At 42.8% G+C, this 14,281-nt stretch overlaps 1 protein-coding gene across 4 annotated transcripts in view; it reads right to left on the bottom strand.

Moving 5' to 3' along the window:
- The window catches only part of LOC110510388 (uncharacterized), a 47,155-nt gene that overhangs the window by 20,019 nt on the left and 12,855 nt on the right, over window positions 1–14,281 (bottom strand). Inside the window, exons 3-22 of one of the 4 annotated variants that reach the window (XM_090195104.1) lie at window positions 11,727–11,805; window positions 11,572–11,618; window positions 11,365–11,443; window positions 10,836–11,109; window positions 9,658–9,824; window positions 5,375–5,654; window positions 4,305–4,402; window positions 3,863–4,133; window positions 3,482–3,651; window positions 3,055–3,349; window positions 2,700–2,797; window positions 2,258–2,537; window positions 1,851–2,041; window positions 1,640–1,781; window positions 1,513–1,544; window positions 1,357–1,415; window positions 1,048–1,262; window positions 599–858; window positions 312–446; window positions 41–188 (exon numbers count right to left, since the gene is read on the bottom strand). In XM_090195104.1, coding sequence (XP_090051230.1) covers window positions 41–188; window positions 312–446; window positions 599–858; window positions 1,048–1,262; window positions 1,357–1,415; window positions 1,513–1,544; window positions 1,640–1,781; window positions 1,851–2,041; window positions 2,258–2,537; window positions 2,700–2,797; window positions 3,055–3,349; window positions 3,482–3,651; window positions 3,863–4,133; window positions 4,305–4,402; window positions 5,375–5,654; window positions 9,658–9,824; window positions 10,836–11,109; window positions 11,365–11,443; window positions 11,572–11,618; window positions 11,727–11,805 — 3,320 coding nt within the window. The remainder of the gene's footprint in view (window positions 1–40; window positions 189–311; window positions 447–598; window positions 859–1,047; window positions 1,263–1,356; window positions 1,416–1,512; window positions 1,545–1,639; window positions 1,782–1,850; window positions 2,042–2,257; window positions 2,538–2,699; window positions 2,798–3,054; window positions 3,350–3,481; window positions 3,652–3,862; window positions 4,134–4,304; window positions 4,403–5,374; window positions 5,655–9,657; window positions 9,825–10,835; window positions 11,110–11,364; window positions 11,444–11,571; window positions 11,619–11,726; window positions 11,806–14,281) is intronic. The other 3 variants (XM_090195105.1, XM_090195106.1, XM_090195107.1) reach the window with 3 other exon arrangements.

The raw sequence follows: 14,281 nt of genomic DNA, 5'->3' as shown, positions 1-14,281 counted from the left end.
TAGTATTGCTACCACCACCACTACTATCACTTTGTGTTACCTGGAAGCCAGACAAGTCTTTCCCAGACAGATTCTTCACCACCATTGTCTTTCAGAAGAAGATGAACTTGCTCAACAACAGTTTGTATGAACAACTGAAATGTTGGGATGTAGTTTTCATAGAATTCAAAATCCACAAATTCTGCATCCTGGTAGAAATATAAAGTGTTAGTCAGTCAATTACATACTAATAAACAATATAAAGGTAACAACAACATAAGATAATTTGCATATGCAAGCAATGTCTCTTCTCTCTCTAGCTCAGATATCACCTTTGGTTGAATTAGATATTCATCTGTAAGATCTGTGAAGAGCTCGTATTCTTTATTTGGAGTTAGTTGGCAGTGAGAATTTGTTTCAATATAGATGTATTTGTCTCCATTCCTTCTTCTCCACTCCTCCTGCACCTTGTTTTCACAAAATCACATGTTATTATTTGTTTAAATCAGAAAACATTGTCCAAACAATAACATTAACAAAACATGAATTCATGGTTTTAATGTCCTGTGTGCTTGATTGAATTCAGCCAAAGTAGAGTTGACATTTCAGATAGTCTTACCTCCCTGATGACAACATTTCTGGGAAGCAACAACACATTCAGGATGGACCTCTTTTTAGGAACATCTGGGGGCTTGTAGAACAACAAGACAAGTGCTCTTATAGGAACGATGGGGGAGTCTTCATCCTTGACTTCACCATAAGCAGAGAATCCACTGATGTTTATTATGACATGTGTGTCTGTTGTCTCAAGAGGAGGGATAAACTCAATGATGTCATCATCAGTCACATGGGCTACAGACAGGAAGTCACATCCACCACCTGGGAAAGAAAGATAACAATTAGAGCTTTCTCTGACGAACAAGACAAACATAACATTGCTGAGGCTGTAGCAGAAAATAAAATACACAATAATTAGTAAATAAATAAGCAAATAACAAAAATATGTTATTTCAGAAGAGTCCTGAAACATGAAAAGTGAAATTAACCCTTCATGATATTATTACTCACTATTGTAGATCTCACACTGTGGGAGGTGTAGTTGACTGACAGACCCCTTAAGGCATCTAAACATGAACAGAGGTCCTGCAGGTCTCTTGCCTCTCTGGGATAGAAGCCTCCTGTCCCAGGGGACTGTCCTATAGAGCACCTCTCCTTCTCCCTCCATCCTGAACACCAGGCCTGTTATACTGCACTGGAACAGACCTGCACTGGGGCACTGGAACCTGTAGAACAAACAAGGATTTAATTTTGTGAGATTTTCCTGGAATTAAGGTTTTATACAAACTACCAATGATACCATTAAATATATCAAGTTACCGGTACTCTCCCCTGTTGTCCTGATCATGGATTTCAGGTGTAAATTCATCTGGAGAACTCTAAAATGTAGAAACAATAGATACTGTAATTCAACCAATATTGTGAAGAATAGTTTTTAAATGAAAATGTTCTCTCTTTCCAGTGAGGGTCTTTTACCATGTGATGGTGATCCAGGAAAAGAGGAGAATCTAAAGAGAACCAAAAAACATCAATCATCATGTTTTACTATACAACTTCAACTTCATCATTGTTCCAGATTAAGATGTTACTGTATAGCTGTTACCCCTTTCTCTTCCCAACTCCTCATCATCAATCCTCTGGGTGTTCTCCTGGGTGTTCACAGATACCTCTGTGTTGAGACTGTTAGCCATCTTCAGTTGGCTCCCTAGGATGGTTGAAAAGTCCATCTCTAGCTTTGGGATTTTCTAGATTCAAATCAACAGAATAGATAGAACATACTTCTATAACAGGGACATGTTCTATATTAATCTGACCTGTCCTCTTGTTCTATTGTGAACATGTTGGTCACCATGGCAGCAGTGAGAAGGGCAGGGACAATCAGGCACCTTATGTTTGATGAAGAACGGGGCTCTGCCAGTCAATGGGACACAATGCTCCTCAATCTTTTCGCGCCTGGAAACTAGACCAGGCCAGGATGGTTCCTCACTTGTTCTCCTTTTCTTTCCTGCAGGGGTCATCAAAAAGAGAGAGAGAGAAAGAAAGTGTAAAGAGAGAGAGAGAGAGTTTAAAGTGTTGTTAGCTGGTTAACATACCAACAGGCTAGTGTAATAGTCAGTTTAGAAACAGTCAACAGGCTGTGCGGGATCTTTGTGTGAATCTCTATCACTCAATATCCCAGATCTGAGTGTGTAATGATAAATCTATCGTCTGGATGTGTTACCTCTACTGTGATATCTCTCGAACTTCTCTGCCAGATCTTCCCGGTTCATCCTCCTCAGGATCCTCAGTGTGATCTCCACAACTCGCTCAGGGCCGTACCTCTTCAGCATCTGATCCACTATGTTCTGTCTGTCAGTGACCTCCAGCTGGCTCTCTGGGATGGGAGGAAAGCCAAGCAGCTGGACACTAGTCAGGTTAGACTGAAATGTTTTCAGCTGTTCTTCAGTGAGTTCCTCCAGACTGGTCAGCAGCAGAGCTGGAACAGTCAATATGTGGGATCTCTAAAAAGGTGACAAGATTTAAAGAAGGAATAGAAACACTGGTTACTGATACAAAGAACATGAATATAGCCACACACACACAAACATCCTAATTTCTCTGACAGATAATTTTTTCTAATTAGAGGGTGTTAGCGTGTTGTGCATGTGCACCAGTCCTCTCACCTGTAAGCTGTGCTGTACTGAGGAGGGAAGGAACCTGGAAGGCTTCTCCATGACAACACTGGGTGGATAGAGGGCTTGGGAGAAGACAGGGCTGGAATCTGGAGTTATGGATGAAAATATTGATTTGTGATAAGAGCCTGAGTGACCAGAGGGACTCCCTGGGGGCATAGGGTCTCCCTGAGCGAGAAAGAGCGATATATATATATATTTATATTAGCTGGTTAACTTTGATCCTACATTATAACATTACTAAAACTAAATGTTAACAATCTGGGGTGATCTTTGTGTGAATCTCTATCACGCAATATCCCAGATCTGAGTGTGTAATGATAAATCTATCATCTGTATGTGTTACCTCTACTGTGATATCTCTCGAACTTCTCTGCCAGATCTTCCCGGTTCATCCTCCTCAGGATCCTCAGTGTGATCTCCACAACTCCCTCAGGGCCGTACCTCTTCAGCATCTGATCCACTATGACCTGTCTGTCATTGTTCTCCAGCTGAGTTTTTGGGATGGAAGGAAAGCCAGTCAGGTAAGGTGGAAGCTGTTTGCTTAGAGTCAGTTCCTGCTGAAATATCTTCAGCTCGTCTGTGCTCAGCTCCTCCAGAGTGGCCAGCAGCAGAGCTTCTCTTTTCTTCTCTGTAGGTTTCTAAGAAAACAACAACAAAACAGATAGAACTTTAATTTGGTGACAACCCTTTCTTTCTGTCACTATAATCGGTCTCCATGACTTCTACCAGGTGTGGGTTATGTGAACCTAAACATCCCCTCTCCTCCTCACCGTGACCAGCTCATATTTGTCCTTTGTGATTCCAGTGTCTTTGCTGCCTGCTGCCTCTCTGTCCAAGGCTCTAGAAAGTCCAGACAGATGGACATGTTTCTTCTCTCTCTCTTCATCATTGCCAGTGTCTGATGAGTTTCTCCACCATTTTGTTTCTGTTGTAGATACAGCTATAGAAGATGAAGTGAAGAGGGATAATGGTGTTGTCTCATTACATTTTCCTGTTGATCTACAATTATCAATCTACACCATGTTATCTTCGTTTAAGCAATTATAAGGAGCCTGTCCTCCTATAACTCCCCCAACCAGCCTCCTCTGGCTTAGACCTACACTGAACTGTGATTGTGATGTATAGATTGATGTACATTATTGTTATATTACCTCTAGTGTGATCTCTCTGTAACTTCTCTGCTTGGTCTACCCGCTTCATCCCCCTCAGGATCCTCCGTGTGATCTTCACAGCTCTCTCAGGGCCATATCTCTCCACCATCTGATCCACTGTGTCCTGTCTGTCAGTGTTCTCCAGCTGGCTCTCTGGGATGGGAGGAAAGCCTAACATCCTGCCACTAGTCAGGTAAGACTGAAATGTTTTCAGCTGTTCTTCAGTGAGTTCCTCCAGACTGGTCAGCAGCAGAGCTGGAACAGCCAATATCTGGGGTCTCGAAAAAGGTGACAAGATTTAAAGAAGGAATAGAAACACTGGTTACTGATACAAAGAACATGAATATAGCCACACACACACAAACATCCTAATTTCTCTGACAGATCATTTTTTCAAATGAGAGGGTGTTAGCGTGTTGTGCATGTGCACCAGTCCTCTCACCTGTAAGCTGTGCTGTACTGAGGAGGGAAGGAACCTGGAAGGCTTCTCCATGACAACACTGGGTGGATAGAGGGCTTGGGAGAATACAGGGCTGGAATCTGGAGTTATGGATGAAAATATTGATTTGTGATAAGAGCCTGAGTGACCAGAGGGACTCCCTGGGGGCATAGGGTCTCCCTGAGCGAGAGAGAGCGATATATATATATTTATATTAGCTGGTTAACTTTGATCCTACATTATAACATTACTAAAACTAAATGTTAACAATCTGGGGTGATCTTTGTTTGAATATAATCCCTTGTACTCAATGGCCATGTCCAAATACCCATACTGTACTTCCTCTCTAAAGGCATTTCAGGTATGCGAAAATAGGAAGTTTTATAGTTTGTGAACTTTAGAAAATCAACTATCCTTTAAATGCCAGGATGTCATACTTATTCATCTAGTAGAATTCACTGCATACCTTTGAGGAAGAGAATGGTGATTGTCAACAGCTGATAATGAGATAAGGGGAGGGGCTTTAACTAAATTAACAAATGGAGAGTTTCAACGCAATTGTGCATTAGGTGACACCTTCACAGTATAGATGAGCAGTATGCTGATATTTCCTGCTTCCTGCATTCGTTGTCACTAAACAGTATCTTCTAAATGGTATGTAGTACTACTAATACACAGTATGTAGTTTTAGTAAGTAGTAGGAAAGACAGATTTTCGACACAGCTAATATCCCATCATGGAACCGATCGTGTAATGATAGATCTATCATGTTGCTGTGTTACCTCTAGTGTGATCTCTCTCTACACAGCCAATATCCCATCATGGAACCGATTGTGTAATGATAGATCTATCATGTTGCTGTGTTACCTCTAGTGTGATCTCTCTCTAACTTCTAATATGTAATGAATGATTGCTTTCTGTTAAATCTCAATGAGATCACCTGGATACACACAATAAATAAAAGAGGGGTCTGCTGAATGTTATTATGAAGTCAGTTGAATGTTATTTCTGGTTAGACCTACACTGAACTGTGATGGTGATGTATAGATTGATGTACATTGTTGTTATGTTACCTCTAGTGTGATATCGCTCTAACTTCTCTGCCAGATCATCCAGATTCATCCACCTCAGGTTCACAAGTGTGATCTTCACAGCTCTCTCAGGGTCGTATCTCTCCACCATCTGATCCACTGTGACCTGTCTGTCAGTGTTCTCCAGCTGGCTCTCTGGGATGGGAGGAAAGTCTAACATCCTGCCACTAGTCAGGTTAGACTGAAATATCTTCAGCTGTTCTTCAGTGAGCTCCTCCAGAGTGGTCAGCAGCAGAGCTGGAACATCCAACGTGGAGGATCTCTAAAATAACAAAGAAGATAAGATAGAAATAAAGGGACAGACTACTGATATAAAATAAAGAACATGAACATAGTCACACACACACAACGTGATAGGAATGTATTTTACGCTACTGCTACTCTCCGTTTGTCATATATGCATTGTCACTTTAACTATACCTACATGTACATACTACCTCAATTAGCCCGACTCACCGGTGCCTGTATATAGCCTCAATACTGTATATAGCCTCAATACTGTATATAGCTTCTCTACTGTATATAGCCTCTACTGTATATAGCCTCACTACTGTATATAGCCTCTCTACTGTATATAGCCTCTCTACTGTATATAGCCTCTCTACTGTATATAGCCTCTCTACTGTATATAGCCTCTCTACTGTATATAGCCTCTCTACTGTATATAGCCTCTCTACTGTATATAGCCTCAATACTGTATATAGCCTCAATACTGTATATAGCCTCGCTACTGTATATAGCCTCTCTACTGTATATAGCCTCTCTACTGTATATAGCCTCTCTACTGTATATAGCCTCAATACTGTATATAGCCTCAATACTGTATATAGCCTCAATACTGTATATAGCCTCGCTACTGTATATAGCCTCTCTACTGTATATAGCCTCAATACTGTATATAGCCTCGCTACTGTATATAGCCTCTCTACTGTATATAGCCTCTCTACTGTATATAGCCTCGCTACTGTATATAGCCTCTCTACTGTATATAGCCTCAATACTGTATATAGCCTCGCTACTGTATATAGCCTCTCTACTGTATATAGCCTCTCTACTGTATATAGCCTCTCTACTGTATATAGCCTCTCTACTGTATATAGCCTCTCTACTGTATATAGCCTCTCTACTGTATATAGCCTCTCTACTGTATACAGCCTCTCTACTGTATATAGCTTCTCTACTGTATATAGCCTCTCTACTGTATATAGCCTCTCTACTGTATATAGCCTCTCTACTGTATATAGCCTCTCTACTGTATATAGCCTCTCTACTGTATATAGCCTCTGCTGTATATAGCCTCTCTACTGTATATAGCCTCTCTACTCTTATTTTCCACTGTCCTTTTACTGTTGTTTTTATTTCTTTACTTATCTATTTTTCACCTAATACCTATAATTTACTTAAAAATGTCACTGTTGGCCTGTAAGTCAGTATTTCACTGTAAGGTTTACACCTGTTGTGTTTGGCGCACGTGACAAATAAACTTTAATTTGATTCACAGCTTTTTCTGTCTGATGGTGTGTGTAGGGATATGCCGCCTGACCCCCACCACTCATAGAGTATGTGTGTACTGTATCATTTCAAACTGTAGAACTGACTATGACAGTGAGTACAGGTGATGGAACATATGAGGGTAGAACTGACTATGACAGTGAGTACAGGTGTTGTAACATATGAGGGTAGAACTGACTATGACAGTGAGTACAGGTGATGTAACATATGAGGGTAGAACTGACTATGACAGTGAGTACAGGTGATGGAACATATGAGGGTAGAACTGACTATGACAGTGAGTACAGATGTTGTAACATATGAGGGTAGAACTGACTATGACAGTGAGTACAGGTGATGGAACATATGAGGGTAGAACTGTAGAACTGACTATGACAGTGAGTACAGGTGATGGAACATATGAGGGTAGAACTGACTATGACAGTGAGTACAGGTGATGGAACATATGAGGGTAGAACTGTAGAACTGACTATGACAGTGAGTACAGGTGATGGAACATATGAGGGTAGAACTGACTATGACAGTGAGTACAGGTGATGGAACATATGAGGGTAGAACTGACTATGACAGTGAGTACAGGTGATGTAACATATGAGGGTAGAACTGACTATGACAGTGAGTATAGGTGATGGAACATATGAGGGTAGAACTGACTATGACAGTGAGTACAGGTGTTGTAACATATGAGGGTAGAACTGACTATGACAGTGAGTACAGGTGATGGAACATATGAGGGTAGAACTGACTATGACAGTGAGTACAGGTGTTGTAACATATGAGGGTAGAACTGACTATGACAGTGAGTACAGGTGATGTAACATATGAGGGTAGAACTGTAGAACTGACTATGACAGTGAGTACAGGTGATGGAACATATGAGGGTAGAACTGACTATGACAGTGAGTACAGGTGATGTAACATATGAGGGTAGAACTGACTATGACAGTGAGTACAGGTGTTGTAACATATGAGGGTAGAACTGACTATGACAGTGAGTACAGGTGATGTAACATATGAGGGTAGAACTGACTATGACAGTGAGTACAGGTGATGTAACATATGAGGGTAGAACTGTAGAACTGTCTATGACAGTGAGTACAGGTGATGTAACATATGAGGGTAGAACTGTAGAACTGACTATGACAGTGAGTACAGGTGATGGAACATATGAGGGTAGAACTGACTATGACAGTGAGTACAGGTGATGGAACATATGAGGGTAGAACTGACTATGACAGTGAGTACAGGTGATGTAACATATGAGGGTAGAACTGACTATGACAGTGAGTACAGGTGTTGTAACATATGAGGGTAGAACTGACTATGACAGTGAGTACAGGTGATGGAACATATGAGGGTAGAACTGACTATGACAGTGAGTACAGGTGATGGAACATATGAGGGTAGAACTGTAGAACTGACTATGACAGTGAGTACAGGTGATGGAACATATGAGGGTAGAACTGACTATGACAGTGAGTACAGGTGATGGAACATATGAGGGTAGAACTGACTATGACAGTGAGTACAGGTGATGTAACATATGAGGGTAGAACTGACTATGACAGTGAGTATAGGTGATGGAACATATGAGGGTAGAACTGACTATGACAGTGAGTACAGGTGTTGTAACATATGAGGGTAGAACTGACTATGACAGTGAGTACAGGTGATGGAACATATGAGGGTAGAACTGACTATGACAGTGAGTACAGGTGTTGTAACATATGAGGGTAGAACTGACTATGACAGTGAGTACAGGTGATGTAACATATGAGGGTAGAACTGTAGAACTGACTATGACAGTGAGTACAGGTGATGGAACATATGAGGGTAGAACTGACTATGACAGTGAGTACAGGTGATGTAACATATGAGGGTAGAACTGACTATGACAGTGAGTACAGGTGTTGTAACATATGAGGGTAGAACTGACTATGACAGTGAGTACAGGTGATGTAACATATGAGGGTAGAACTGACTATGACAGTGAGTACAGGTGATGTAACATATGAGGGTAGAACTGTAGAACTGTCTATGACAGTGAGTACAGGTGATGTAACATATGAGGGTAGAACTGTAGAACTGTCTATGACAGTGAGTACAGATGTTGTAACATATGAGGGTAGAACTGACTATGACAGTGAGTACAGGTGATGTAACATATGAGGGTAGAACTGACTATGACAGTGAGTACAGGTGATGTAACATATGAGGGTAGAACTGACTATGACAGTGAGTACAGGTGATGTAACATATGAGGTAGAACTGTAGAACTGACTATGACAGTGAGTACAGGTGTTGTAACATATGAGGGTAGAACTGTAGAACTGACTATGACAGTGAGTACAGGTGTTGTAACATATGAGGGTAGAACTGACTATGACAGTGAGTACAGGTGTTGTAACATATGAGGGTAGAACTGACTATGACAGTGAGTACAGGTGATGTAACATATGAGGGTAGAACTGACTATGACAGTGAGTACAGGTGATGTAACATATGAGGTAGAACTGTAGAACTGACTATGACAGTGAGTACAGGTGTTGTAACATATGAGGGTAGAACTGACTATGACAGTGAGTACAGGTGTTTTAACATATGAGGGTAGAAGTGTAGAACTGACTATGACAGTGAGTACAGGTGATGTAACATATGAGGGTAGAACTGTAGAACTGACTATGACAGTGAGTACAGGTGATGTAACATTTGAGGGTAGACGTGATCCTATACTTCTCTAACCATCCTCTTACCTGTGAGCTGAGCTGTTCTGAGCTACCAGCTGAAGTTAAAGACCACAACTCCTTAGATGAGCCAGGGAAGGAAGGAGGAGGAGCTGGAGTGAAAGGAGGCCATGAAGAGTAACAGAAGGATTTGGGCCTGAGTTGGAATAAGGACAAGTGAGAGGGTGAGGCAGAACCTGAGGAAGAGGGGGAAACATGGGAAATAGAGGGGAAGACAGGAGGGGGATAGAGAGTCAGTTAAGGTCCTTGTCTACAGTCCTACTTCTCTGATCTCTAACTTCTCTGCCAGATTATTCTGGTTCATCTTCCAGATCAGGAAGCTCAGGAAGAGATATACAGTCATGATTAGAAAGTCTCATCTGTTTGTGAAATCTTCACTACTGTATTGGTGACTGTATGTATGGAATGTAATGAATGTTGGATTGTTGTTTAATCCTCATGGGGTCACCTGGATACATCATGAATAAACATTATAAAAGAGGGGTCACCTGGATACATCATGAATAAACATTATAAAAGAGGGGTCACCTGGACACATCATGAATAAACATTATAAAAGAGGGGTCACCTGGACACATCATGAATAAACATTATAAAAGAGGGGTCACCTGGACACATCATGAATAAACATTATAAAAGAGGGGTCACCTGGACACATCATGAATAAACATTATAAAAGAGGGGTCACCTGGATACATCATGAATAAACATTATAAAAGAGGGGTCACCTGGACACATCATGAATAAACATTATAAAAGAGGGGTCACCTGGACACATCATGAATAAACATTATAAAAGAGGGGTCACCTGGATACATCATGAATAAACATTATAAAAGAGGGGTCACCTGGACACATCATGAATAAACATTATAAAAGAGGGGTCACCTGGACACATCATGAATAAACATTATAAAAGAGGGTCACCTGGACACATCATGAATAAACATTATAAAAGAGGGGTCACCTGGACACATCATGAATAAACATTATAAAAGAGGGGTCACCTGGATACATCATGAATAAACATTATAAAAGAGGGGTCACCTGGCTACATCATGAATAAACATTATAAAAGAGGAGTCTGCTGAATGTTATTATGAAGTCAGTTGAATGTTATTTCTGGTTAGACCTACACTGAACTGTGATGGTGATGTATAGATTGATGTACATTGTTGTTATGTTACCTCTAGTGTGATATCGCTCTAACTTCTCTGCCAGGTCTACTCGATTCATCCACTTCAGGTTCACAAGTGTGATCTTCACAGCTCTCTCAGGGTCGTATCTCTTCATCATCTGATCCACTGTGACCTGTCTGTCAGTGTTCTCCAGCTGACTCTCTGGGATGAGAGGACAGCCAGGCAGCCAGGCCCTATACAGATACCACTGAAATGTCTTCAGCTCGTGTGGGTTCATCTCCTCCAGAGTGGTCAGCAGCAGAGCTGGAACATCCAATGTTTTCTAAAACAACAAAGATGACGACAGTGAGGAAGGAATAGAAAACCTGACAACTGAAATAAAATAAAGAACCTGATTATATTCATATTGTTAAGACGTACTAGAATATTTATACTGGTCTCTCAATATCTCATATCATCATGAAATACATTAGGAACATTGACAGACACACACACACACACACAGTATGTGGCTGTGATCTATATGTGGTTCGATCACAATGACATTTCACTTCTCAGACATGACCTCTAGTCTTACCTTCAGCACCTCCAGCCTCTCCTTCAGCGTAGAGATCTCATTCTCCAGAAAACGATGCTTCTCTCCAGATGGGGTCAACCTGAACACAAGAAACAGTCACTACACTGTTCCATATTAATTTCACGGGTCATGAGGATGATTTAATAAAATATGTTATGGTAGAGTTGTTAATATCAGACTCATAATACTTGTATTATGTCCACTCACCATCCAGAAGAGGTGCTGGTAGACTGCTCATCCCTGTTGACCTCTGCCTGCAACACACACCCATAAACAAACACACACAGTATTCTTCAGAGAATACTGTGATCTACAGTATGTGGTTTGCTCACATTGACTTTAGACATGGCCACTAGTCTTACCTTCAGCACCTTCAGCTCCTCCTCCAGCCTAGAGATCTCAGACTCCAGATCCCTACGCTTCTCTCCAGACAGGGTCAACCTGGACACAGGAAACAGTCACACACTGCTCTGTTCCCATACAGCACCACTACATGCTGTGGTCACTACACTGTTCTGTTCCCATACAGCACCACTACATGCTGTGGTCACTACACTGTTCTGTTCCCCTACAGCACCACTACATGCTGTGGTCACTACACTGTTCTGTTCCCCTACACCACTACATGCTGTGGTCACTACACTGTTCTGTTCCCCTACACCACCACTACATGCTGTGGTCACTACACTGTTCTGTTCCCCTACACCACCACTACATGCTGTGGTCACTACACTGTTCTGTTCCCCTACACCACCACTACATGCTGTGGTCACTACACTGGTCTGTTCCCCTACACCACCACTACATGCTGTGGTCACTACACTGTTCTGTTCCCCTACACCACCACTACATGCTGTGGTCACTACACTGTTCTGTTCCCCTACACCACCATCACATGCTGTGGTCACTACACTGTTCTGTTCCCATACAGCACCACTACATGCTGTGGTCACTACACTGTTCTGTTCCCCTACACCACCACTATATGCTGTGGTCACTACACTGTTCTGTTCCCCTACACCACCACTACATGCTGTGGTCACTACACTGTTCTGTTCCCCTACACCACCACTACATGCTGTGGTCACTACACTGTTCTGTTCCCCTACACCATCACTACATGCTGTGGTCACTATACTGGTCTGTTCCCCTACACCACCACCACATGCTGTGGTCACTACACTGTTCTGTTCCCCTACACCACCACTACATGCTGTGGTCACTACACTGTTCTGTTCCCCTACTACACCACTACATGCTGTGGTCACTACACTGTTCTGTTCCCCTACACCACCACTACATGCTGTGGTCACTACACTGTTCTGTTCCCCTACACCACCACCACATGCTGTGGTCACTACACTGTTCTGTTCCCCTACACCACTACATGCTGTGGTCACTACACTGTTCTGTTCCCCTACACCACCACTACATGCTGTGGTCACTACACTGTTCTGTTCCCCTACTACACCACTACATGCTGTGGTCACTACACTGTTCTGTTCCCCTACACCACTACATGCTGTGGTCACTACACTGTTCTGTTCCCCTACACCACTACATGCTGTGGTCACTACACTGTTCTGTTCCCCTACTACACCACCACCACATGCTGTGGTCACTACACTGTTCTGTTCCCCTACACCACCACTACATGCTGTGGTCACTACACTGTTCTGTTCCCCTACAGCACCACTACATGCTGTGGTCACTACACTGTTCCCCTACACCACCACTACATGCTGTGGTCACTACACTGTTCTGTTCCCCTACACCACCACTACATGCTGTGGTCACTACACTGTTCTGTTCCCCTACACCACCACTACATGCTGTGGTCACTACACTGTTCTGTTCCCCTACACCACTACATGCTGTGGTCACTACACTGTTCTGTTCCCCTACACCACCACTACATGCTGTGGTCACTACACTGTTCTGTTCCCCTACACCACCACCACTACATGCTGTGGTCACTACACTGTTCTGTTCCCCTACACCACTACATGCTGTGGTCACTACACTGTTCTGTTCCCCTACACCACCACTACATGCTGTGATCACTACACTGTTCTGTTCCCCTACACCACCACCACTACATGCTGTGGTCACTACACTGTTCTGTTCCCCTACACCACTACATGCTGTGGTCACTACACTGTTCTGTTCCCCTACACCACCACTACATGCTGTGGTCACTACACTGTTCTGTTCCCCTACACCACCACCACTACATGCTGTGGTCACTACACTGTTCTGTTCCCCTACACCACTACATGCTGTGGTCACTACACTGTTCTGTTCCCCTACACCACCACATGCTGTGGTCACTACACTGTTCTGTTACCCTACACCACCACCACTACATGCTGTGGTCACTACACTGTTCTGTTCCCCTACACCACTACATGCTGTGGTCACTACACTGTTCTGTTCCCCTACACCACCACTACATGCTGTGGTCACTACCCTGTTCTGTTCCCCTACACCACTACATGCTGTGGTCACTACCCTGTTCTGTTCCCCTACACCACTACATGCTGTGGTCACTACACTGTTCTGTTCCCCTACACCACTACATGCTGTGGTCACTACACTGTTCTGTTCCCCTACACCACCACTACATGCTGTGGTCACTACACTGTTCTGTTCCCCTACACCACCACTACATGCTGTGGTCACTACACTGTTCTGTTCCCCTACACCACCACTACATGCTGTGGTCACTACACTGTTCTGTTCCCCTACACCACCACTACATGCTGTGGTCACTACACTGTTCTGTTCCCCTACTACACCACCACTACATGCTGTGGTCACTACCCTGTTCTGTTCCCCTACACCACCACTACATGCTGTGGTCACTACACTGTTCTGTTCCCCTACACCACCACCACATGCTGTGGTCACTACACTG

Source organism: Oncorhynchus mykiss, chromosome 13 (genome assembly GCF_057628025.1).
Source record: "Oncorhynchus mykiss isolate SJ-2025 chromosome 13, ASM5762802v1, whole genome shotgun sequence".
NCBI lineage: Eukaryota > Metazoa > Chordata > Actinopteri > Salmoniformes > Salmonidae > Oncorhynchus > Oncorhynchus mykiss.
Note: the sequence above shows the minus strand (reverse complement) of the source record. Positions and strands in the feature narration are given on the sequence as shown.